Consider the following 22,932-nt stretch of genomic DNA (forward strand, 5'->3'; position numbering starts at 1 on the left):
CTCACGCATTCACATGCACAGAGATCAACTCACCTATTTCAGCCAATAAGTGATCAGAGACCTTGACTCTCAGAGGCTGAGGGAGGGAGGGAGAAACAAAAAGACAGTGTTGACCCATCATCAGCAACAGCCTCCGAACCACTCAGGCTGCCTCTCTCTTCCTCGGCACGCCCCATTCAGAGGATTCCTGTGTGCGTTTTGCTGCCATTTGACTCCCGCCCACATGACAGAAACAAAACGGCTGTCCAGGCGGGTATGTGGTGGGAAAAAACCACAACCTGCTGCCACCTCCACCCCTTCGATCACCACAAGGGCTCACCGCCGATTTTTCCAGGAAGATGTGCCATATGTCCTTCCCGAGGCCCCGGGCTTCTTTGGGGTTCATCTGTTGGTAAACATCTGTGCACAAGTACAGCAGCTGCAGAGAGAGAGAGAAGGGAGAGTCAGAGCAGGAGCTGGCGCTCAGCAAGGAAAGACGATGGCGGAGATTACGAGATGCCCACAAGAGAGCTCACGCAAGGAGAAAGAGGATGTCGGCCAGGAGAGCTTCTCTGACAGGGAGGCCGGGGTTCCGGGGGCAAGGGCAAGTCTGGCATAGCTGTGGAGCTCGCCCGGCTGAGCGGGGGGGCGGGGCCGTGACTCTGACACAGCTTTGTCTGATTTCAGAAGCACCCCACGGCAGCCCATCACGGTACATGTTATGGATGTATGAAGGGGCATCACATCCAGCCCTTCTGTCTGGCCGTGACTGAGAGGGATATCTGTGGCAAAGGGGCATGGCGACCGTGCACTGCCTCCAGGATCAGGGGCTCCCCACGCCAGCTGCAGTGGAGCACAGGCGGAGGGAGGGGGCTCTTGCGCTTGTGTCCCGCTTGTGGGCTTCCCATGGGGGCATCTGGCTGGCCAAGGGGGAGCAGGAGGCTGGACGTGGTCTGCTCCAGCACAGCTGTTCCCATGTTCTCATCCAGCCCAGGGTTCTCCTCTGACTGATTGCAGCACTGACCCAGGCTCTCACGTAGAGAGACAAAGACTTCCTCATGTCACCAGCTGACCTGATGCTTTTTCAACGGGAGATACCAGGGACGGAGCCTGGGACCGCTGCTTGCAATGCATCACCACGGAACAGTGGCACTCCCCAATGGGGCAGTGGCACTCCCCAATGGGGCAGTGGCACTCCCCAATGGGGCAGTGGCACTCCCCAATGGGGCAGTGGTCTCCCCAGGACCCAGGCAACAGGGGGGCAGGAGATGCCTCAGAACCGCACACGTGCCGTGAAGACACGCGTGCACACCGCCAGAGACTTGGCCAGCTGGAAAGCACCAGCCCGTCCACAGGCAACTTGCAGACTCAGCCCTGCTCCCCGCCTTCCTCTGCAGGGCAGCTCCTCCCCTCAGACCCACAGGGGGCTCTGCGCATTCCACGCCCACGTCTGTCTGCCACGTGGCATTTGCAGCTGGGCAGACTGGAGCCAGCGCCCTGTAGCCCTCTTGCCCGGCCTCTGCAAGAGGCTTCTGATCCTCCGCTCTGTTAAGAAAAGCTGGTCAGTGCCTGAGGAGATGCTGGCAGGTCAGCTCTGCCAGCACCTTTGCCATCCGGGGCTTTAGCACCCCCACGGGCCTTTGCTCTTCCCTGCGGCAGCTGCCCAGCTGTACACCTCTGCACCTGTCCCTCCCTCCCGGCCCTGTCCTTGCCGACAGCCCTTCGCCTAGGGCCCGGCGCTCAGAAGCGGAATCAAAAGGGAGCCCGTGCAAGACGCTGCCCCTCGCTGACCTAGTTCAACCTGCCCGCAGAATGTGGTCTCCCTCGACTCAGCGCCCACCCCTGTCTTGCGACAGGAGGACAGGGACCCCACAGGGACCTTACCAGCGGACTCGGGTCTGCCTGGGAGAAGATGTAGCGCAGGAAAACCCCCAGGTGTGCTGGCCGCGTCTTCAGCTTCCCCAGGTCCTGGAAGAGGGAGTCGCCCTAGGGTGAGAAACACACACCCAACAGTCAGGAGAGCCCGAGGAGGAGCCACCGCTTCGCCCACCGGGGCTCTGGGGCCTGAAGGCCCTCAGCACCACCGGGACCACAGGAGCATCTTCGGCGTTGCTGGGGGCCGGGGCAGCCTACCTCACTGTTGAAGTAGCCAGGATCATAATCTTCCTCCGGACCAATGATGAGCGGCCTTGTCATCCGGTCCAAGCCCTGCAGGAGGGAATCCAAGGCATCAGGGAGAGAAGCAGAGGCCCAGGTGCGGGAAGAGATGCAGAGAAGCAACGGCCCAGGAAGGGGCTGCCTGGACACAAAGGCATCTAAATGATGCTCTTAACCCTGGTGGTTGTCGGGGGGGGGATCAAAGACCCCCCTACAGGGTGCATTTCCAGGGCGCAGGATCCAAAGAGCAAAGAAGAGGCAGCACCCAGCTCCACGAGGCTGCTTGGGGGGGGGGGGCGCTTCCGCACTCACCTGCTCCATGGGGGGGGAGAAGGGCGTGTCTGAGCCGTGGCGCCGATGGTGCTGGAACAGCCTGGACGCAATGACCGGCGAGGTGCGGGGGCTGCCCAGGCCGGGGTCAGACAGAACAGAGTTCCGGTTCAGGGAGACCTGCTCCAAAGGAAAGCGAGGTGCTTAAGTCAGCCCGAAGGGAGCCCCATCATGTCCCCCCCGTCATCCCAAGGAGGCAGGCGCCCGGCAGAGAGCCCTCACCTCGCTCACGGAAGGGAAGCGCTCCGTGCCAGAGTCCAGGCCGCTGTCGCCATCCTGGGAGTCCAAGGAGAGGCGCCCTGTGAGCAGAGGAAGCGCCGTCAGGCCCCCGCAGCCACTGGCCCATCGGGCCCAGGAAGCAGACAACGGGCCTGGCGGAGACGAAGCTCCTGCGGGAGCAAACCAGGCAGCGGGGGGCCGTGGCCTGCGCCACTCCAGGCAACAGCTGGGGCTCCTGGGACTGGAGGCTCCTCCAAGCCACAAGCAACAACGCCTGCACACAGAGAGCTGGCATGTCAGGGAACCGGCTGAGCCAAGCCTTCTCCCTCACACGCGCGTCCTCTCCACCCAGAAAACGTTCTTTCCCTGCGTACAGAAAACTGACCTATCCTTACTTGCCTGTCCGTCTCCTGGAGCGCTTTGCGAGCAGACTGTTCCCCCAGCGAAGGCGCGAGCAGTCTGGCCCTGCCCTTGGAGGCCCCCGAGGATTTGTCAGAGGATTGGGACAAGCACAAACGCGGGGGGGGGGATTCCTCAGGCGTGTGGCCCCCACAGAGTAAAGCCCACCCGTCGTGGTGACCATCGCTCCGATTCCCCTGGGGCCACTCGAGCCCCACGGAGGCTGCCCTGAAGAGCTAGAGGTCCCACGTAATGGGGCAGGGACACTGGGCGGGCACGTAATTCTCCCATCAGGAGATGTGGGACTGCATGGCAGCTGGGGTATGTGAAGGACCCTTCCTCAAAATCCCCTGCTCCACACCAGCTGCTGAAGGCTCTGCGCTTCATTCGAATTCTGCCGCTGGATCCGACAGATGCTCGCTGAAGGAGCTGGGACCGACAGCAGGGCCGGAGCTAACGGAGGTGGGCAAGAGTCTGAAAGGAAGGCGGGAAGGCCTTGCTCTGCCTCTCTCTCCAAACCACCCATCAGTGGTGTCTGACTTCAAGAAGGCAGGGATGCGAATCCCCACCCCCCACCCCCGCTCTAGGGAGGAGACTGCCTGGCCTTAGAGAGAGGCAGGTTCTGCCACAGAGCTCTCCCCCTTCTCTTCACATTGTGGGGGATGGGGCTCTGAATCACTGGGGGCCCCTCTCCCGCTCCCGGAGAGCTCTGGGGAAGAGAAAGGTCCTGTGCATCCAAGGACCAGAACAGAGCATGCAAACACTCTGGGGGCAACTCCACTTCTAGAGCCGAGAAGAGCTAAACGGGGACATTGGCCAGCAGTCCTCCACCGGGATCCGAAATAGATGCCTCCTACTTCCCTCCGATACAGGGGGAATTAATTGCCAGAGGAGGAAGAGGTATGTACCAAGTCATCCTCCATCAGACAGCTTTCACTGGAGGATGTCTCCAGTTTGCTCAGCACAGCCTGCACAGGCTTAATTCCATCACATGGGCCCCAGCTGCAGCCTGACATGGGACAACCCGAAGAGGAGATCTTCCTCCTCGGCTGCCTTCGATGGGAACCAAGCCTGAGAAGGCATTCCTCATGCCTCCGCCAGCCAGCACAGATCTTCTTGGCTGCTTGAGAGGCAGTGGGGGTGTCATGGTGGTCTGGGCTACACATGACACCCCCTCACAGGCAGGAAAGCCAAATGGAAGCACAACTCACCATCCGTCACCCGGGAATTGACAGAGCTGGAGTCGCTGGATGGCCGGGTGGAATCCTGAAAGGGAAAGAGACCGAGAGTTCAGGACCATCTTGACCCTCCTGCTAAGAACGCTGGCAAGACAGGGCGTTGGGGGGTGGGGAGATTGAGGTCAGTCTGCTGTGGATGACAGAGCGAGGACCAAAGAGCTCCTTTTATTGCAATTTATTTGAAGTATTCTCATCCTGCTCCTCAGGCAAAAGGGCTCTCAGCACAGCTTGCACCCAGTCAGTCAAACAAGGCAGTCCCTGCCCCACAGGCTTACAATCTAAAAAAACGCAACACACAAGGACAACGGGATGGGGAGGGAAGAGGAGGGAAATGAATTCTTCTCAGCAGGGCCAGCGGAAGGGCCCCACTGCCCTTCTCATCACCCTCTGTACAGCCTGCTGGAATGGCTGCTGGTGGCTACAGATGAGGGAGGAGGAGCCTTCAAGGGGAAGTCTTTCAGCGGGAGCTTAAAGCATCTCCATCTTTTCCTGCCCAGCGTATTCATACGTATTCATTTCTTATAAACATGTGCACCCCGCCTTTCTCTGCAAAACGGTCACAAGGCAGCTTTCAAAAAATGGCATGGAGCTACACAACTGTGAAAGGCTCTTCAAAAGTCCAAGGCAACCAGACCCTTGCCGAGTAACCGTCACATGGAGGAAGAGCCGTGGCTCCGTGGCAGAGCCCTGCTCTGCATGCAGAAGGTCCCTGGTTCAAACCCCAGCAGCATCCCCAGGGAGGGGTAGGAAAGGGTCCTGCCTGAAGCCCCGGAGCGCTGCATCTGCCAGTCCGCGCAGGCAATACCGGGATAGACGGGCCCAGGGTCTGACCCAGGATGAGGAGGCTCCCTAGGCAGAGCTTCCACAGTGCCACCTTTGTCGCAGGTCCCGCTGGATCCTTGCTGGGGCGCTCCACGGGGGACCCTGACCAACCTCCCAGACGGACTGGCTTAAAACACGTGCATCCAGCCTTCCAAAATGTTCAGAGTTACAGGACCAGCTGCCGCCGTCCACCAGCATGACAAAGCCCGGCAGAGAAGTACATGCAATTTGCCCACCCTGGACTCGCACCTGAAGCTCAGAACAAAGGCGGTGGCGGCAGCAGAGGCTCCCTGCTCCCCCACACCACCTGGCCCGCTCTGGCCAGGCCCATCCCAGCCTACACTCACCACCAGTCCACCCGTCTCCTGCAGGATCTTGAGCTGCAGCTGGCCAACTCTCCGGCGAGCACCTTCGATTTGCTCCTCAATCAGGGAAGCCGGGTTGCGGCTGTAGACCTCGTAACAGCGCTGCTCCGGGGGAAGGAACGGGCACCGAGCATTACAGGCTAGCTGGCTACAGAGCTCCCACCTGGCGGCCACCACTGGGGCCCCTCTGGCTCTTGTGGTCCTAAGACGGTTCTAAGGCCTTCTCCTTATTTATCGATACGCTCCACTACTGCATATCCCACCCTTCCGCCAAAACTGGCACTTAAGGCGGCCAATAAAAAAATACGGATTAAAAGCAACATCTTTATGGAAGCCACCTTCTCACAGTTATAAAATCAGTTAAACGTGCTCCGAAAAATTTAAGCACCTACAAATACCATAAATCGCGGCAGCGGCTGTAGCGCCCAAGTTTCCATTCCAGTTGTTATTTTATAATGACTTCTTGTTGGCCTCACCACAGAGAGGGCAAGAAGCATCAGAACAGAAACAGCACACGAGTTCTGCATCAGCTGCACTGGCTGCCTATTTGCTTCTGGGCCCAATTCCAAGTGCCGGTCTTCATCTGGAAAGCCCTAAACTGTGTGGGACCAGGTTACACGAAGGACCGCTGGCACCTACACTGAGATTTGCCTTGGAGGCCCTGCTTCAAGGCTGCCTGGACGATCAGTTCTCAGCTGGTGGGCATGAGACAGGGCCTTTTCAACTGTGGCCCCAGACTCTGGAACTCTCTGCTAGCCTCACCAAAACAAACTTTTATGGATGTTCCTAAGACCCACCTTTTTCGGGTTTCTTGAGTCTGCGGTGTTTTTAATTTTTGGTGCTGTACTACGTTCTCATCTTATCTTATTTAAATTGGCTTTTTTTAAAAAAAATTGTCTGCTGCTAAGAAATCTGAATGTTAAATTAATTTTGCTTTGTTGATGAATTTCTTTGTTGGACTTTGTGTTTTTATACTGTAGCTTATATTTAACATTTTTACAATGTGGGAGCTGCGTCAGGAGGACGATGTCCTAAAAAAAAGGTGGCGTAGAAACAACCATCTGAACAAATAAACAAACAATGGTATTTGCACCAAGGCAGAAAAGCCCTTAATCCAAAGGAGCAAGTAAGAGACACTGACAGACAGGATAAGCTTCTTGCTGCACACTTACAGAATGGGAGGCTTCAAGAGTCTTACCCCCAATATTTCCACCCCCTCCTGTTGCATTTCCCCTCCTCCAGGGGGCGACGCTGCCTCCCTCCCTGCCCCGGCCCACCAGCATCCAAGCTCTGGCCGGCACTCACGAAGCACAAGCTGCTCCAGTACAGAGAAATACAGTTCAAGGACAAGAGGGTCTAGATCAGCCCCCCAGATATGCTGGACTACAACTCCCATCATCACCACCCAGCATGGTTCCCACCTGCAGCTCTGCCTCCTCCTGCCTCAGCATGTTTCGGAGAATCTGTGTCGCGTGCTTCTGAACCTCGGGATCCTAGACGTTGAAAAGGAGAATGGGTTTCAGCTTGGTGAAGGCTGCAAGTGGCTTCCACCTTGCTCCCAATTCCACACGCCCAGCTCCGCAGGACACAAGGCGCCCCCCCCCCCCCAGCACCCCTGTACCTGCAGCGGCTTTGGCCCAGTGATGCGCTGTGGTGGGGGCAGCGGCGGGGGTGGGGGCAGCGGTGGGGGGCATGCCGGTGTGATCTGAGTAGCCCCGGCCTGGTGTCCATCCTGCTGAGATCCCAAGAAGCCCACCGATGCAGGGGGGGAGCCCAGGAGGGTGAGAGCAACGTAAGCACCAGCTTCAGGGTGGAGAGAGAGAGAGAGAGAGAGAAAGAGAGAGAGAGATGCACAGGCTGCATTAAAACATGAGCCATGATCAGGGAGGGAGGACACGCCCAACGTGTCCCTGAGATGGGGCACTGCAGGGGAAGAGGGCAGCAGCCATCTCTCAGAGACGCTGCCCTCCCATCTCTGGTCTTCTCCTCCTCCCCACACAGCCCCCAGGGCATCCCCAGGAAGGTTTGAAAACCAACACTTAAAGTGGGGTGTGGGCCACACCTCCCGAGCCCCCCAGCTCTGCCACAGCCCACTCACATTTGATCAGCTTCACAACTTCGAGGTGGGAGCTGTTGGTCACCATTGTCCCATTCACCTGCCACAAGGAGAGAGAGCTCAGACCCCACTGGGAAGACTGGAAGCGGGATGGGACGAGATGGGTGGGGGTGGAGAGAAATGGAGAGTAGCACCAGGGAACGCCAAACAGAGTCAAAGGCGCTGAGCTTCAGGACGTCTCAGACATGGCAACCTTCATTGCCACACCCCATGGACCTCGGGTCCAGTTACTTGTGGCATTCCTCTGCAGAGGGACGGTCTTAAGGGGTATCCCAATGCCCACCCTTTGGCATCATCTGCGCGCCTCACAAGACATCCACCTCACGGAGGGAGGGAGGCTGGGAGCAGCCCTCAGAGGTTGCACTGAAGTTGGGGCGCTGCCCCCCGAGAGGTAAAAGGCACCCAATCCTCTTTGCCCCCTATGTGTGGAAAGCACCTGCAGCAGGGGCATCCTCCCCCTGGCCCACAACAAGGCTCTCTTCCTAAGCAGGCACATTTCCCATGTCTGATTCTTTTGGGAAACCATTCGACACAAGGCCCCCTCACCCCTCGCCCACCCCAGAGACGAGGACGAAGCACATCCTCAGAGGTGGGCAAAAGACAATCCACAGCAGTGGAGCCAACTAAGAAGGCAGCCTGGAGCCCATCGCTGCTCGCCAGACGGCTCTCCTCCTGTGCTTGGGAAGGAGAGGACCAGAAACATCAACGGGAGTGGGACAGACGCTCCCTGTTTATAGGTTCCGAAAGCAAAGCGCTGACCCCTCCAAGTGAAAGTGAAAAAGGAGGCGCTTCTCCTTTAGCACTTCTTGTATCACTCCGTTAGTGATAAAGAAAGAAATCGTTTGGGATGGCCCTCCGCTGCGGTTTCTGAAGATGCAGGCATGGAGCTGATGGGAATATTCACTCTGCAACCTCCCTCTTTCGGAAGGCCTTGCTTTTCTCCTTCTTTATTGTCGAGGCACAACCCTTGCCAACAGAAGAACAGTTTTAAGAAAGCTCCTGGAATGAGAGGCCCAGGGAGGCAAAGATCTTCAGGAGACAAGCAGCATCCTGTTGGTCCTCAAGGCCACTCAGTCCCAGAGCACGTGTGGTGCTGTGGAGAGAGTGTTTGACCTGGCCCTGAGGAGACCTGCTTTCCGATCCCCATTCAGCACACTCAGCCTAACCTACCTTGCAGGGATGTTGTGAGGGGAAGAAACAGGATGAACATGGCAAACACCACCCTCTGCTCCTTGGAGGAAAGATGGGATGCAAACAGCCTTGGGCAATGCTTTATTTTTTAGGAAGGGTACTTTATGAAAGGGGAGGAAGGGTGAAGAGGCAATGGCTGTTTTGAGTTTAGTGGGCTTGACACGATACTCACTTTGACAATCCGATCGCCCTCCTGCACGCCAGCCTTCATGGCGGCTCCTCCTGCAGAACCAGCAGCAAAAGCACAAACAGCGGGGGGGGGGGGGGGGGAGTCAAGTGTCAATGTTCTACCAGGAAAATATTCTACCAGGAAACATTTCTATTTGGGGGGCAATCCTGGCAACTTAAGGAAAACACTCAAAGGCTCTATCAATAAATAAATACTTGGTGGGAATTCTCCTGCCTCCAGCTCCCTTGCTGGGATTGCTCCCAAAAGGCCCCTGGCACTGCCCTCTGCTCACCTGGCCGGATAGATTGCACCAAGACAATCCTGTCCCCACTGACGGTGAAGCCGAAGCCATGTTGGTCTTTCTGGATGATGACGCAACGCTGAACCAAACCTTCGAAGAACGGAAAACAAAACAAGAGTAGTTACATGTTTATCCCAACTCTTCCTCCAAGGAGCAGTGGACGTGGTTTTCCACCTCCCCACTCCCACCAGCCCTTTCATCCCCACAACAACCTCACAAGGTGGGTTTGGCTGAAGAAGAGTGCCTGGGCCAAGGTCAACAGGCAAGCTTCATGGCCAAGCGGGAATCTGAACCTGGGTCTCCCGGGTCCCAGTCCAACATCCCAAGCACGACGAATAGCCCCGTCCCAGTCAGCTGCTTCTGAAAAGCCATCAGATGAGCCTGTGCTGATCTTCACCAACTGCCCCAAATGTAGCCTCAGTCTACATTGGCTGAGGGAGGAAATCAGGATCCCAACTGCTCTGAATGTGTCAGGACACAGCTGGAATTCTGGGGACTGTCCCAGGGCAGAGGCAGTGCTGGCGCTCTTGATCTCATGATAGGAAGCCAGAGGGCTGGCGACCCAAGGCTAGCTCTCTGCCAGACCACAACCCCTGTGTGGACTGGCATAGCAGGTCTACCACCTGGTAACGCCAATCGAAAGGGAATGTGCATTCCCCACCCCACCCCACTAGGGGCAGGGGGCAAATACGAGCTGGTTACTGCCCTTTAGAAGGAAACAACGCCGAAGAAGGCAGGGCGTGGGACAGAACAAGGGAGGCGTCGCCAGACTGCAAGCATCAAGGGAGGCGTCGCCAGACTGCAAGCATCAAGCTGGCACCAGCAATAGCCAGGCTGCTTGTCAACAGGAGTGGCACATGCTGTCAGAAATCATTCTCCACAGCGCGGGGAACCAGCTGAGGGTGGCAAGGCCATTTGCTGGGAAGCCCGTCAGAAGCAAAGGAGTCACCTGTTGTTTCGCTGGAGTCGGACGGCTGGCGGTGGTGCCCAGGGGATCGCCGCTCTGGAGCCGAGTCGCCCAAGGATGACAGGCTGCTTAACCTGCACACGAGAGATAGAGAGAAAGAGAAGGAGAGAGGTCAGCCCGGAAGGAACAGGCCACATCTGACTGTGGATTCACAGCGGGCCATCCCTGACCAGCCCCATGTGCCTTGACTGGGGTGTGTGCAAGTGTGTGTGTGGGGTGGGTGCAAGAGGGAGAAGCCCCTGGCTCCACGCTCTCATCCAGTCGCCCACGCTCTCGTCCACGCTCTCCCCAGACCTTGCTTTCTTTTGGCAGAAGCCAGGCCTGACCCCAGTCGCCAAGACCACCCCAGTGTTCAAAGCCCAATCCCGGGGAGGGGGTGCAGCTGCCGGGCTCCAAGCTCCAGCAGAAAGCAGAAGGGGCAGCCACGCATGTGCCGGTCCAGCCACTTGCTAAGGACGCCCTGGGCCTGCCGTCACACAGCACTGGAGGGATGAAGGGAGCTGTGACCACTGCAGAGCACGATTAGAGGGAGGGAAAGGGGGACCGAGAGAGCAGCCAGGCACACAAACACAAACAGAGAAAGCGGAGCTATGTCCCATCTTACCAGGCTGCAACGGGGCTGGTGGAAGAGCACAACACAAGGTGGCAATGGATGGAAAGACAAACAACAACGGAAGGTTATGTCCTGTGCTTGCACTGCCAGCAGCCTCTGGATGCCGCTGGGGAGTCCAAGAAGAAGCTGTTCACCCACTGGGGCCACGGCTCCCCTTCACTCAACCACCCTAGCTGGAAGCAGGGATTTCTGCCATCTCGGAAATATCATTTTTCATTTCGGCAGGCATGTTTGGCTGCTCAGATCATCGATTCTTTTACAAATACTCCCCAAGTTGTTGAATTTTCAGTTTTGTTTTAATCTGCTGTCTATGCCTCTTCTTAACTGCTTTTTTATTTGGCTTAATGTTTAGTATTTTAATTGTAGCTGTTAAGCCACCTGGAGCACTTTCAGTGGGAAAGCAGGTTGTAAAGGCTTTCATCACTCTACCTCAAATTTTAAACCTTCACCAAGGTTGGCTGTAGAAACCCTGTCCAAGTGGCTGGAGTCAGTGAGTGGCTGGATGGAAAGGACTAAGCCGAAACTGAACCCCGACAAAACCTAAGTACTTTTTGTGGGAGACAAGGGTAGGTTGGGGGATGTTGACCTGGTGTTGAATGGGGTACAGCTACCCTTGAAAGACCAGGTACGCGGCCTGGGGGTCATTTTAGACTTCCAGCTGTCCATGGAGGCTCAGGTGTCAGCCATGAGCCGGGCGGCACTGTACCAACTCCATCTGATACAGCGGCGGCGGCCCTACCTTCCCGACCATCTGCTCCCATCAGTAGTACACGCCCTGGTCTCCTCTCGTTTAGACTACTGTAATGTGCTGGTTTGAAACTTAACATTAAAAAAACTAAGATCATGGCATCTGGCCCCATCACTTCCTGGCATATAGAAGGGGAAGAAATGGAAGCAGTGACAGATTTTACTTTCTTGGGCTCCAAGATCACCGCAGACGGTGACTGTAGCCATGAAGTTAAAAGACACTTGCTTCTTGGGAGGAAAGCTATGGCAAACCTAGACAGCATAGTAAGAAGCAGAGACATCACCTTGCCAACAAAGGTCCGTCTAATCAAAGCTATGGTTTTCCCAGTAGTAACGTATGGCTGTGAGAGCTGGACTATAAGGAAGGCTGAGCGCCGAAGAATTGATGCTTTTGAACTGTGGTGCTGGAGAAGACTCTTACGAGTCCCCTGGACTGCAAGGAGGTCCAATCAGGCAATCCTAAAGGAAATCAACCCTGAGTGCTCATTGGAAGGACAGATACTGAAGCTGAAGCTCCAATATTTTGGCCACCTAATGCGAAGAGAAAACTCTCTGGAAAAGACCCTGATGCTGGGAAAGACTGAAGGCAAAAGGAGAAGGGGACGGCAGAGGATGAGATGGCTAGATAGCATCACCGATGCAATGAATATGAACTTGAGCACGCTCCGGGAGAGTGCGCAGGACAGGAAGACCTGGCGTGCTATGGTCCATGGGGTCACGAAGAGTCGGACACGACTGAATGACTGAACAACAACAACAATGTGCTCTACGTGGGGTTACCCTTTGAAGATGGCTGAGAAGTTGCAGCCGGTGCAGAATGTGGCGGCCCACCTGATTAAAGGCAGCCGTCAGCGAGACCACATCACTCCAGTTCTGAAGGAGTTGCACTGGTTACCAGTTGTTTTTTGGGCCTAATTCGATGTATTGGCATTGACCTTTAAAACCTTATAGGGTTCCAGCCCAGTCTATTTTAAGGAGTGCCTCCAACACCACCAGGGACGCTGCTCAACGAGATCGGCCTTGGAAGGCCTTCTGTCTGTCCCATCAGCTGGGACAGCTAGGCTGGTGAGGACTAGGGAGAAGGCCTTTTCTGCAGTGGCCCCCACTCTGTGGAATTCCCTCCCTAGTGACCTCTGCCATGCCCCCTCTTTGATGAGCTTCCACCAGGCTTTGAAAACCTGGCTGTTCAGGCGGGCATTTGGGGTGGGTTAGGGTTTTTTAGAGCAGTGTTGTTTTGTTATGTTTTTGTTGTTGTTCAGTTAATTATGTAAATTTGTTGTTAGTATTGTACACTGCCTATGGCCAGATGGGCGGCTAATAAATCAAATAAATAAATAAATAAATAAATTGCTAAATCAGATCTCTGGACATGTCAGCTGGCTGGTTTGCAAGAGGATGAATTAAACCTCGGAGCACGCTCTCTCCTGCTAAATAAATGGAAATGGCCTGACCCCCAAACTCTTACCCTACTGTAGACCTAGAGCCCTGAGGAAATGGGAGAGCACTCGCTGTGCCTGCAAAATGTCCCAGGTTCCATCTCTGGCACCTCCATTAGAACGGATCTCAACTAGTGTAGCTCAGAAAGACCCCAGAGTCCCAACGTTAGAGAATGACCACCATCCTGGGCAGGTTGGACAAACGGCCTGACCAGGTATCAAGGCAGTGTCATAGGTTCCTAATAGCCAGCCATCTGCCAGGGGAATTATGAAACAAACCAACTTTATGCAACCACACTTGTCATCCAAGTCGCAGAATACATTACTGTCAATTTGTATTCTGCAGACTCGGATTATTCTAGAAGCAGATGCTTCTAAAATACCCCCCTCCTTGCTTAAGCTGGACCACCATCAAAAGCAAGGAGGCCAAGCAAGAGGGCCTCTCCTGCCGTCCCCACGTGATCCACTGAAGGGACCCTGCACCGCAGAGCAGCACCAGCGCGAGCCTTCCCTGTGTCCATTCAGCTGAGTAAATGCAGCACTTTGGGTCAGGACAAGCACACACTGAAATGGGGCGGCAGGGGTGGCGTTTACAGCATGTGCAAGCCACTGAGGACAACTCTGTAAACTTAATTGGGGAATCTCATGCCAGGGACTTGCGTCAGCAGTCAAAATGAGAAAAGCGCCAGCCACGCAGAGCAGGGATTCATCCGCCACCTGAGAAAAAGACTGCAGCGTGTGGCAACTGATCACAAAGCAGCAAGGGGGGTGGGGGGCACCATTCACAGGCCCCCAACACAAATTAGGAGACAGCAGGATTCCCACAGGCAACCGTCGCTCATCAGCATGGCTGCTGTATCTGTCTCTCCCCACCCATCCCCATAACAAAACCCGTCATGATTCCAGATTCTTAAGTAATGCAAAAGCGTGTTAACTGGCAGAGCTCAAGCTAACTGGGACAGTCCCTGGCTGTGCAGAAGCGACCCCACTTGAGCGCCAAGAAGTCCTTTTCCTCGGGCAAAGAAACACAGAGCTCAAGGAAAATGCCACCTATTCTGGAGACGCTGGTGCCTTACGGAAAGATTCAACCGTACTGAGATTTTGGCCGTACTGAGATTTTGGGAGAGCCACACAGATTGCCTGGACTCTGCCAACATCAACATGCCAGTGGACTTAAAATCATGACGGAAGGAAACCACCAGTGGATTGGGAGTTTGGGAACATCAGCTTCAGTCATCTCCAAAAACCAACAGTTATGCTCAAAACTCTAACACAAAATGGTTCCAGTTCTCACAAGCCCCACAACCCGGGCCGTTTTCTTGCCACACTGCTCCTCATGGCCTACATTTTTACACCCTCTTCCATCTCCAGCTCCCCCAGTGAAGCTTCCAAGATCTGTTGAACGCAGAAACAGTATTCAGTTATGCAAATGCTGTGATTTGCATGCTCCAAGAGGTCAGAGGTCCAGCTGACATTGAGGGGCCCACCCTGAAAACAGTACCTAGCTCAAGATGAAGGGGGGGGGGACCTCACCTCTCAAGTAAAGCCAAGCCAGATCTTCCCAGAAGGCACAGCAAAAGGCCAATAGTAATATCAAGCCACCCACAGATGATATTTTAAAGAACATCAACCATTTCAGCATGGGAACCTGAGGCCATAAATCCTTCATCCCACTCCCATCTTACCTGGGCAGATGAGTGTGCTTTTTACTGGCTGGTCTGTTGTAAAGAAGGGAAAGACAGAAATTGACATCAAAGACAAGGATGGCGTTGGCAGAGACCGTGCCAGGGCACAGGAGAGCGTGGAGGGAGAGAGAGAGAGAAAGGAGACATGTACATGAAAAGGCAGGCATGGAGGACGGGAAGAACACAGCTCCTGGGTCATCAGACCAAAGGCCGGCTTCCTGTTCTCTAAGGGTAACACCTTGGAGGCTTCTTTGAGGAGCTAAGGGGCAAAATGCCTCTGAGCATGCACAAGTTGCTTTTTCCTTTACAAAGGAAAATCATCTGTTTATAAAAAAAACAGACCTATGGCCAAAGTACCCCTAAGCATATACAAGTTCCTTTTCCTTCAACCAGCTTCTGTTATTTATTTACGTACAGCGTTTTTATCCCGCCCTTTAGTCAAAAAGGCACCCAAGGTGGCTTACAAAGACAAAAAATAAGGCAGTCCTTGCCTGCAGGCTTACAATCGAAAAGACATGACACAAAAGGAAAGGGGATTGGGAGGGAGGAAGAAAAAAGCAAATTCAGACACTAGATTCCTAGTTGCAAAGTTCGGCAGGTCATGGGCACCCTGGAAGGGCTGCTGCTTCTGCTTCCTCTCCCTTTGATAGCCTCAACAGCACCAGACAGCTGATAGCAAGAGGGAGGGGAGCTCTCAGCTGGAGTTGTATCCAGTCACGATGGAGGGCCCAAGGGCCACTGTGCCTCTGAGTACATGCGGAATGCTCAGCTGGAAACCTCAAGTCCAATTCTCTCAGAAGAGGAAGACAGCCCTCGAGCAAACCCATGCCGGCACTACACGTTGGGACTGCGCCAATGCTGGGCCTTCCAGACAAGGGAGAGACTCCCAGGGAGACCCCTGCGGCCTCATCACGAGCGGCTTTGGAAAAGAAAAAAAGCCAGAAGACACATCTTATACAGTCTGCATTTGGGGCTTAAAAATCATTAGCTGCTGCTGTGTATCTGTCTAGCTGTAATTTAATTGTTCATGTTTTCATAATATTGTAAGCCACCTTGTGAGGACAGTATACCCTGAAAGGCAGGTCACAAATCTTTCAAATGAATGAATGAATGAATGAATGAGTAAGTCGTATTCTGACTTATGACTAACCTATATGATCAAGATTCATACATGCCTACAGATTTTATTCTAAAAGCAGCTCGGCACATCATTTCTTTTACTACTATTTCTGTCCACTGGGCAGCTCTAGGCCAGGCATAAATTGCTGCAGGAAGCCCCGCTGACTCTGCATTCTCCTGCACTGCAGAGATTAAACAGAGATGCGGGCAGTGCCACTTCTGGGCATGGTAGAAGCAGCAAGTGCCCCAACTTCCTGTCAGAGGCAGGAGCGGGATGAGACAGTGCTAGGATGCAAGGGCCTGGTTCACATGTGACGCTAAGCCATGGTGCGGTTTGCTGAGATCTGGCTTGTTTTTGTGTCCTCACCCATCCCCACAAGCAAACCATGGTTTGTTAACCAGCAACAAACCACAAATAGAAATTTTGTTTTGGCTTACAAAGTCTGGCTAATTTAAACCATGGCTGGTTGTGATGTCTGGACCCAGAACCACAGCTTAACCCTGGCTTGTTTGCGCTGCTGTTTGAGCTGAACCAGAGGCATCTGGCAAGAGCAGCCTGAAAACAAAACTGCACTGAAGGCTGGCAAAGTGGGCTGGAAAGAAACAAACCAGAAATAGGGGAAACAAGCCACCATTTGTTTGCTCATCTGCAAGACAATTCATGGCTAAAGCAGCAGACCATAGCTAACATAAACCACAACTCAGCATTACATGCAGATGCAGCCAAGCAGAGCTTTGCTGGGTCAGATCAACGTGGCTCCATCCAGCCAAGCACCCAGCCACTCATAGCACCAGCAGGATTTGTCTGGGAAACCCCCGGAGACAACAGGCCTCCTACACTGTGATATTCAGAGGTAGACTGCCTCTAAGCATGTAGGCTTCCCATAGACCTCCAAGGACCTGTCTCATCTCCTTTTAAAGCTGTCCACACCAGTGGCTGCCATCACAACACCTTGCCGCAGCGCCTCCAATAATGTGTGCGCTATGTGAAGGAGGAGTCTCCCACGCTTGTCCTGAATCTACCACCAACTTCCTTGGATGACCCTGAGTTCTGGTTTATGAGAGACAGAGGAAACATTTCTCTCCTGCCACTTTCTCTGCACTGGGCGTACTCTAATGAACTTCCATCATGAGGGGGACTCCACATACACACACCGCAGTCATCTTTTCTTCCCAGCTAAAAAGCCTCAAAGGCCGTACCTCCTTTTTCGTAAGGAAGGAGCTCTAACCCCTACATCATTTCACTTTCCCCTTTCTGCACCTTTCCCAGCTCCTTTTTCTACAAGGGGAGACCCAAACAGCTCATAGCACACGGATTAGATGCATCCTCCCGGTTCTTGAGCTCTGATAAGATATGGCTGAATCCAAAGCACACTTAAGGCCAGAGGTATCGGAATCCATGTGCCTCTTTCTCCCCATCTCCCACCGGCCCAAACCCAAAGGCTGATACACGGCCATAACTATGTGGTGCTCCCACTGAGCTACACCAGGCCACACAGTTCCGAAACACTCATCGACTTGGCGTGGTGGGGGAGAAAGTAAAGCATGTTTGAAGCTCGACACTGTGGCGTCTACAGCAGCACTACCCAAGGTGGTGCCCTTCAGATGCGTTGGATTACAAGTCCCACCGTCCCCATCCAGCAGGGCTGGTGCTGGTCAGGGATGATGGGAGTTATAGTCCAACCCATATGGAGGTCACCAGGTTAAGGAGGGCTGCTCTGCTGTCTGAATAAACTGTGAAGGCCCTTGTCAGGATGTTCGGGCTCGCTGACAGCACAGGAAGGGAGTGCTGCACAGGGAAGCTCAAGCGGTCACCAGCATGGGTTGGCTCTGGACAGAAGGAGCCTCAACTAAGTGGGAAGGCCGGAGGATCAACAGCGGCAGATTAAACCTTCCAGCGAACTGTGGTTTGAGCCTGGAGGCCAGAAATCCCAGACTTTTTTTTAATCGGGCCCAACCCCAACTTGTTGTGTGGCCTTCAGAGAGAAAAAAACACAACCCTTCTCATAACTCTGTCATCCCCCCACCCCAAGCACCCCTTCCCCTACTTAAAAATGAAGATAAAAAAGTGCATTATTCCCTGACCTCACAAGGAAACAATTACCATCTGGACAAATCTACCGAAATGTCCAGTTGAGAAGTAACTCTTGGTATAAACGCTGTCTGGATCTTTCAAGATTTCCGCTCGCCTCCCCCAACCCACCCCCCAGAATGATGATATGTAAATGAGTGCAAATATGAATTAATTTACAAAACACTTGGCAAGGAAGGACCATGGAACACTGACAAATGCTAAATCAGCATACACCACCACAAGCAGCAACACGTCTTATACAATCTTCGTACCCAAAAAATGAGTTAGTAGAGACTGGGAATCTCCCCAGAACCAACCAAGGACAGAGAACAGAATCAAAGCAAAATTAATAATAATAATAATAATAATAATAATAATAATGGGGGATTTCAGAGAAACACTCCCTTTCCATGCAAAGGAAAGCAGAGCCCGCCACAGCACAGACCCAGCACTTTGCTGCAGCAAGCAAGATTTCCACGACGGAATGTCTCCCTGAAACCACAATTACAGGCATGAAGGAGGCAAAGAAGGTAATTACATCCTCCTTCCATCTGATCAGCGTTCCCTTTGCCCCCACCTCCCCAGCTATGCTTTTTTGTTAATCTTCCTTTGCCAAGCCAGAGAGCGCCAGGCACAAGTAACTGAAATTTCCATCAACTTTCTGGCTACCAATCCTGTCCATCCCACCTCCAAAGAGTACTGATGCACAGAACTATCCCAAGAGGGCCTGCAAGTCCTCAACCATGTCCCACACCCCAAAGGCACATTGGGCCCGTGGGTATTTTGGCATGCAAATATATTTTTTTAATTTATTAAATTTCTTAATTGCCCATCTGGCCGGTCACCCGGCCGCTCAGGGCGATGTACTACAATACAATTTAAAACAGTAAAATAACACATTAAAACATTGTCTAAATTACCCTAACACACCCAAAATGCCTGCCTGAACAACCAAGTTTTCAATGCATGGCGGAAGCTCATTAAAAAGGGGGCATGGCGGAGTTCCCTAGGAAGGGAGTTCCACAGAGTGGGGGCCATCACAGAGAAGTCCCTCTCCCTCGTCCCCACCAGCCTAGCTGTCCTGGCTGATGGGACAGAGAGAAGGCCATCCAAGGCTGATCTTGTTGAGCGGCCTGTCTGGTGTTGCTGGAGGCGCTCCTTAAGATAGGCTGGGCCGGAACTGTATAAGGTTTTAAAGGTCAAAACCAACACCTTCAATGTGGTCCGGAAAACAACCGGTAGCCAGTGCAACTCTTTCAACACCGGAAAATGTGATCATGCCAGCAGCTGCCTTTAATCAGGCAAGCCACCGTGTTCTCATAGAATCATAGAATAGTAGAGTTGGAAGGGGCCTATAAGACCATCAAGTCCAACCCCCTGCTCAATGCAGGAAGCCAAGTCAGAGCATCCCTCACAGATGGCTGTCCAGCCTTGTCTTGAATGCCTCCCATGTGGGAGAGCCCACCACCTCCCTAGGTAATTTGTTACGTTGTCGTATTGCTCTAACAGTCAAAAAGTTTTTCCTGATGTTCAGCCGGAATCTGGCTTCCTGTCACATGAGCCCATGATTCCATGGTCTGCACTCTGGCATGATCAAGAAGAGATCCTGGCCTTCCTCTCTGTGACAACCTTTCAAGGACTTGAAGAGCGCTATCCTATCTCCCCTCAGTCTTCTCTTCTCCAGGATAAACATGCCCAGTTCTTCCAGTCTTTCCTCATGGGGCTTCGTTTCCAGTCCCCTGGTCATCTTTGTTGCCCTCCTCTGAATCCTCTCCAGTTTGTCTGCATCCTTCTTAAAATGTGGTGCCCAGAACTGGACACAGTACTCCAGATGAGACCTAACCAGTGCTGAGTAGAGGGGAACTAGTACTTCCCGGGATTTGGAAGATATGCTTCTATGAATGCAGCCCAAAAGAGCATTGGCCTTTTTTGCAGCCACATCACATTGTTGGCTCATATTCAGCTTGTGATCGACAACAATTCCAAGATCCTTCTCGCTTGTAGTGTGGTTGAGCCACGTATCCCCCATCTTGTAACTGTGCATTTGGTTTCTTTTTCCTAGGTGCACAACTTGGCATTGATCCCTATTCAATGTCATTCTGTTGTTTTCTGCTCAGCGCTCCAGGCTATCAAGATCACTTTGAATTTTGTTTCTGTCTTCCAAAGTCTTAGCTATCCCGCCCAATTTTGTGTCATCTGCAAATCTGATCAGCATTCCCTGCACCTCCTCCTCCAAGTCATTAATACAAATGTGGAAGAGCACTGGGCCCAGGACTGAGCCCTGCGGTACCCCACTCGTTCCCTCTCCCCAGTTTGAGAAGATCCCATTGATAAGCACTCTTTGAGTCCGATTCTGTAGCCAGCTATGGATCCACCAGTTCGTTGTTTCATCTAGCCCACTTTGAGCCAGCTTGCTCATCAGGATACCGTGGGGCACTTTGTCGAAAGCTTTGCTGAAGTCGAGGTATATGATGTCCACAGCATTCCCACAGTCCACAAGGGAGGTTACTTGATTCAAAAATGAGATCACATTCATCTGGCAGGATTTGTTCTTGACATATCTATGTTGGCTTCGAGTAATCACTGCATTGTTTTCAAGGTGCTTACAGATGGATTGCTTTATCATCTGCTCCAGAATTTTCCCTGGGACTGATGTCGGACTGACTGGTCTGTAGTTCCCAGGTTCCTCCTTTCTACCTTTTTTGAAGATAGGGACAACATTAGCCCTCCTTCTGTCATTGGGAACTTCCCCCGTACTCCATGATTTCTCAAAGATAATAGACAACGGTTCTGAGAGTTCCTCTGCCAGTTCCTTTATTACTCTAGGGCGCACTTCATCTGGCCCTGGAGATTTGAACTCATTCAAAGTAATTAGGTGTTCCTTGACCATCTGCCTATCACTCTCAAGCTGCAATCCTGCCCCTTCAGCCTGTACTTCGCCTTTGCCAGGGGGCTCATAGACCTTCTTTGGGGAGGAGACTGAGCCAAAGTAGGAATTGAGCACTTCTGCCTTTCTTTGTCATCGGTTATCATTTTGCCATCCTTATATAATAGCTGAACCACCATTTCTTTCCTCTGTCTGTTACTATGCACGTTGTCTTTCATCTTTTCTTCTTGTTGGAATTGTTTGTAATTGTGCCTTTAGAATTTCTTTTTTGAAAAACTCCCACCCATCTTGGACTCCTTTTCTCGTTAAGAGTCGTTTGCCATGGGACCTTACTGATCATTGTTCTGAGTTTATTAAAATCAGCTTTCCTAAAATCCAAGGGACACATTTGGCTACACTCGGCTTTTGCTTCCCTTAGAAGAACTCAAGTACAACACGGTCGCTTTCCCAGAGTTCCTATAACTGCTACTTTATCCACTAAGTCATCTCTGTCGGTTAGGATCAAGTCAAGGATCGCCAATCATCTAGTTCCCTCTTCTACTTTCTGTAGGAGGAAGTTATCCGCCACACAAGTCAGGAATTTCCTGGAGGGGCCATGTTTTGCAGAATTTGTCTCCCAACAAATATCGGGGAAATTGAAGTCCCCCATTACTACATCATGCTTCCTTGAAACATTGGCTATTTGCTTTTCAAAAGTTTCATCCTCGTCTCCTCCTTGGTTGGGTGGCTGGTAGTAGACTACGACCACCAGGTTCCTTTTATTCATTGCTCCATTTATTTTGATAAAATAATTGTGCTTCATAGTCTGGCTTTCTTCCTACATGTGTCTGAAGACTATTATTGGGCGCTATCAGAGCTGTGCTCTCCGTTGCGGTGCATAAGCCTTCGTCCATTGTTACCCCCAACTTTACATCTCCCTTCCCCGTAGGATTCAGTTTAAAGCCCTCCTGATGAAGTTCTTCGTGCTGTGGCCAAACACATTCTTCCCAGCCTATGTAAGATGCAACCCATCCCTTGCCAACAGTCCATCTTCTGGAATGTATAGCCCATGGTCCCAGAATCCAAATCTCTCACGCCAGAACCACCTTCGTAGCTGGTCATTCACCCGGAGTATTTTTCTTTCCCTTTCTATCCCTCTTCTAACTACTGGAAGGATGGATGAGAAAACTATCTGGGCCCCAAAGTTCTTGAGTTTCCTTCCCAAAGCTTTGAAGTCAGACATGATGTTTTCGTAGCTCCGCTTGGCAGTATAATTTGTTCCCACATGGATAAGGAAGGGATACCTGTCAGTGGGCTTGATGAGTTTAGGCAGCCTTTCAGTCACGTCTCTAATCTGTCCTTCAGAGAGACAGCATACCTGGCGAGTCCACGGGTCTTCGCAACATACTTGGGTTTTGATCCCACGCAGCAAGGAGTCTTCCAGTACTACTACTCTTCTCTTCTCATTGTTGTAGGCCTGGGTTTCATTACCTCTGCTTGACTGACCTTCAGCCTCTTGTTCACTCTCATGCAGGTTCCCCTGTACTTCTTCCTCTGCAGGTTGTCCTCCAGTCTCATCCTCAAGTACCTGGAATCAGTTCCACAGGTCCACTGCTTCCACTGGTGAAGAGAGGCGTCTAGTTTCTTCTTCTCCTAACTGTCACCCTTTTCCAAGGAGTATGATCTACTGCATTTTTCCTCACCTCAGCATTTCCCGCTTCTGCCTCAGCTTGCTGTTGCTTTTCAAGCTTCTGGTCTTCACTTTGCTGCTGTAGTTCCCCGGTTCTGTCCAAGAACTCTTCGTGTTCTCTAACTCCCCAGAGGGTCGACAGTCACCGCTCCAGTCCTCTTACTTTTTCTTCCAGCAGTGTCATCAACTTGCACTTGTTGCAGGTGTAGGCCATGTTGTTCTCAGGCAAGAAAACAAACATGGCACACACCTTGCAGGTCACCACCACTGGAGAGTCCTGTCCTTCCATTGCCTCTTTTCCCTTTTTTTGTCTAGCTTCCTGGTTGTTCTAGACTAGCTTGTGCCTGGTCCTCTACTCACTGGAGGTTAAAAGCAGAGTTCCGCTGGTATGGAAGTGTGTGTTACAAGAAAAAAAAAAAAGAAATTATTAGGGGCCTCCCGCTGGGCCT

The 22,932-nt window shown here is 52.6% G+C and overlaps 1 protein-coding gene across 4 annotated transcripts in view; it reads right to left on the reverse strand.

Annotated features, from left to right (window-relative positions):
- ARHGEF11 (Rho guanine nucleotide exchange factor 11) overlaps window positions 1-22,932 on the reverse strand; it is a 63,431-nt gene that overhangs the window by 24,283 nt on the left and 16,216 nt on the right. For 3 of the 4 annotated variants that reach the window (XM_084823532.1, XM_084823531.1, XM_084823534.1), the window contains 15 exons: window positions 10,858-10,872; window positions 10,236-10,327; window positions 9,278-9,376; window positions 8,989-9,038; window positions 7,608-7,665; window positions 7,131-7,312; window positions 6,931-7,002; window positions 5,492-5,611; window positions 4,296-4,350; window positions 2,689-2,765; window positions 2,449-2,586; window positions 2,113-2,187; window positions 1,864-1,965; window positions 320-418; window positions 34-76 (listed from right to left, as the gene is read on the reverse strand). In XM_084823532.1, coding sequence (XP_084679658.1) covers window positions 34-76; window positions 320-418; window positions 1,864-1,965; window positions 2,113-2,187; window positions 2,449-2,586; window positions 2,689-2,765; window positions 4,296-4,350; window positions 5,492-5,611; window positions 6,931-7,002; window positions 7,131-7,312; window positions 7,608-7,665; window positions 8,989-9,038; window positions 9,278-9,376; window positions 10,236-10,327; window positions 10,858-10,872 — 1,277 coding nt within the window. The remainder of the gene's footprint in view (window positions 1-33; window positions 77-319; window positions 419-1,863; window positions 1,966-2,112; window positions 2,188-2,448; window positions 2,587-2,688; window positions 2,766-4,295; window positions 4,351-5,491; window positions 5,612-6,930; window positions 7,003-7,130; window positions 7,313-7,607; window positions 7,666-8,988; window positions 9,039-9,277; window positions 9,377-10,235; window positions 10,328-10,857; window positions 10,873-22,932) is intronic. The other variant, XM_084823533.1, reaches the window with a different exon arrangement.

Source organism: Heloderma suspectum, chromosome 17 (genome assembly GCF_057233095.1).
Source record: "Heloderma suspectum isolate Gila_16-S chromosome 17, 16-S_ref, whole genome shotgun sequence".
NCBI classification, from domain to species: domain Eukaryota; kingdom Metazoa; phylum Chordata; class Lepidosauria; order Squamata; family Helodermatidae; genus Heloderma; species Heloderma suspectum.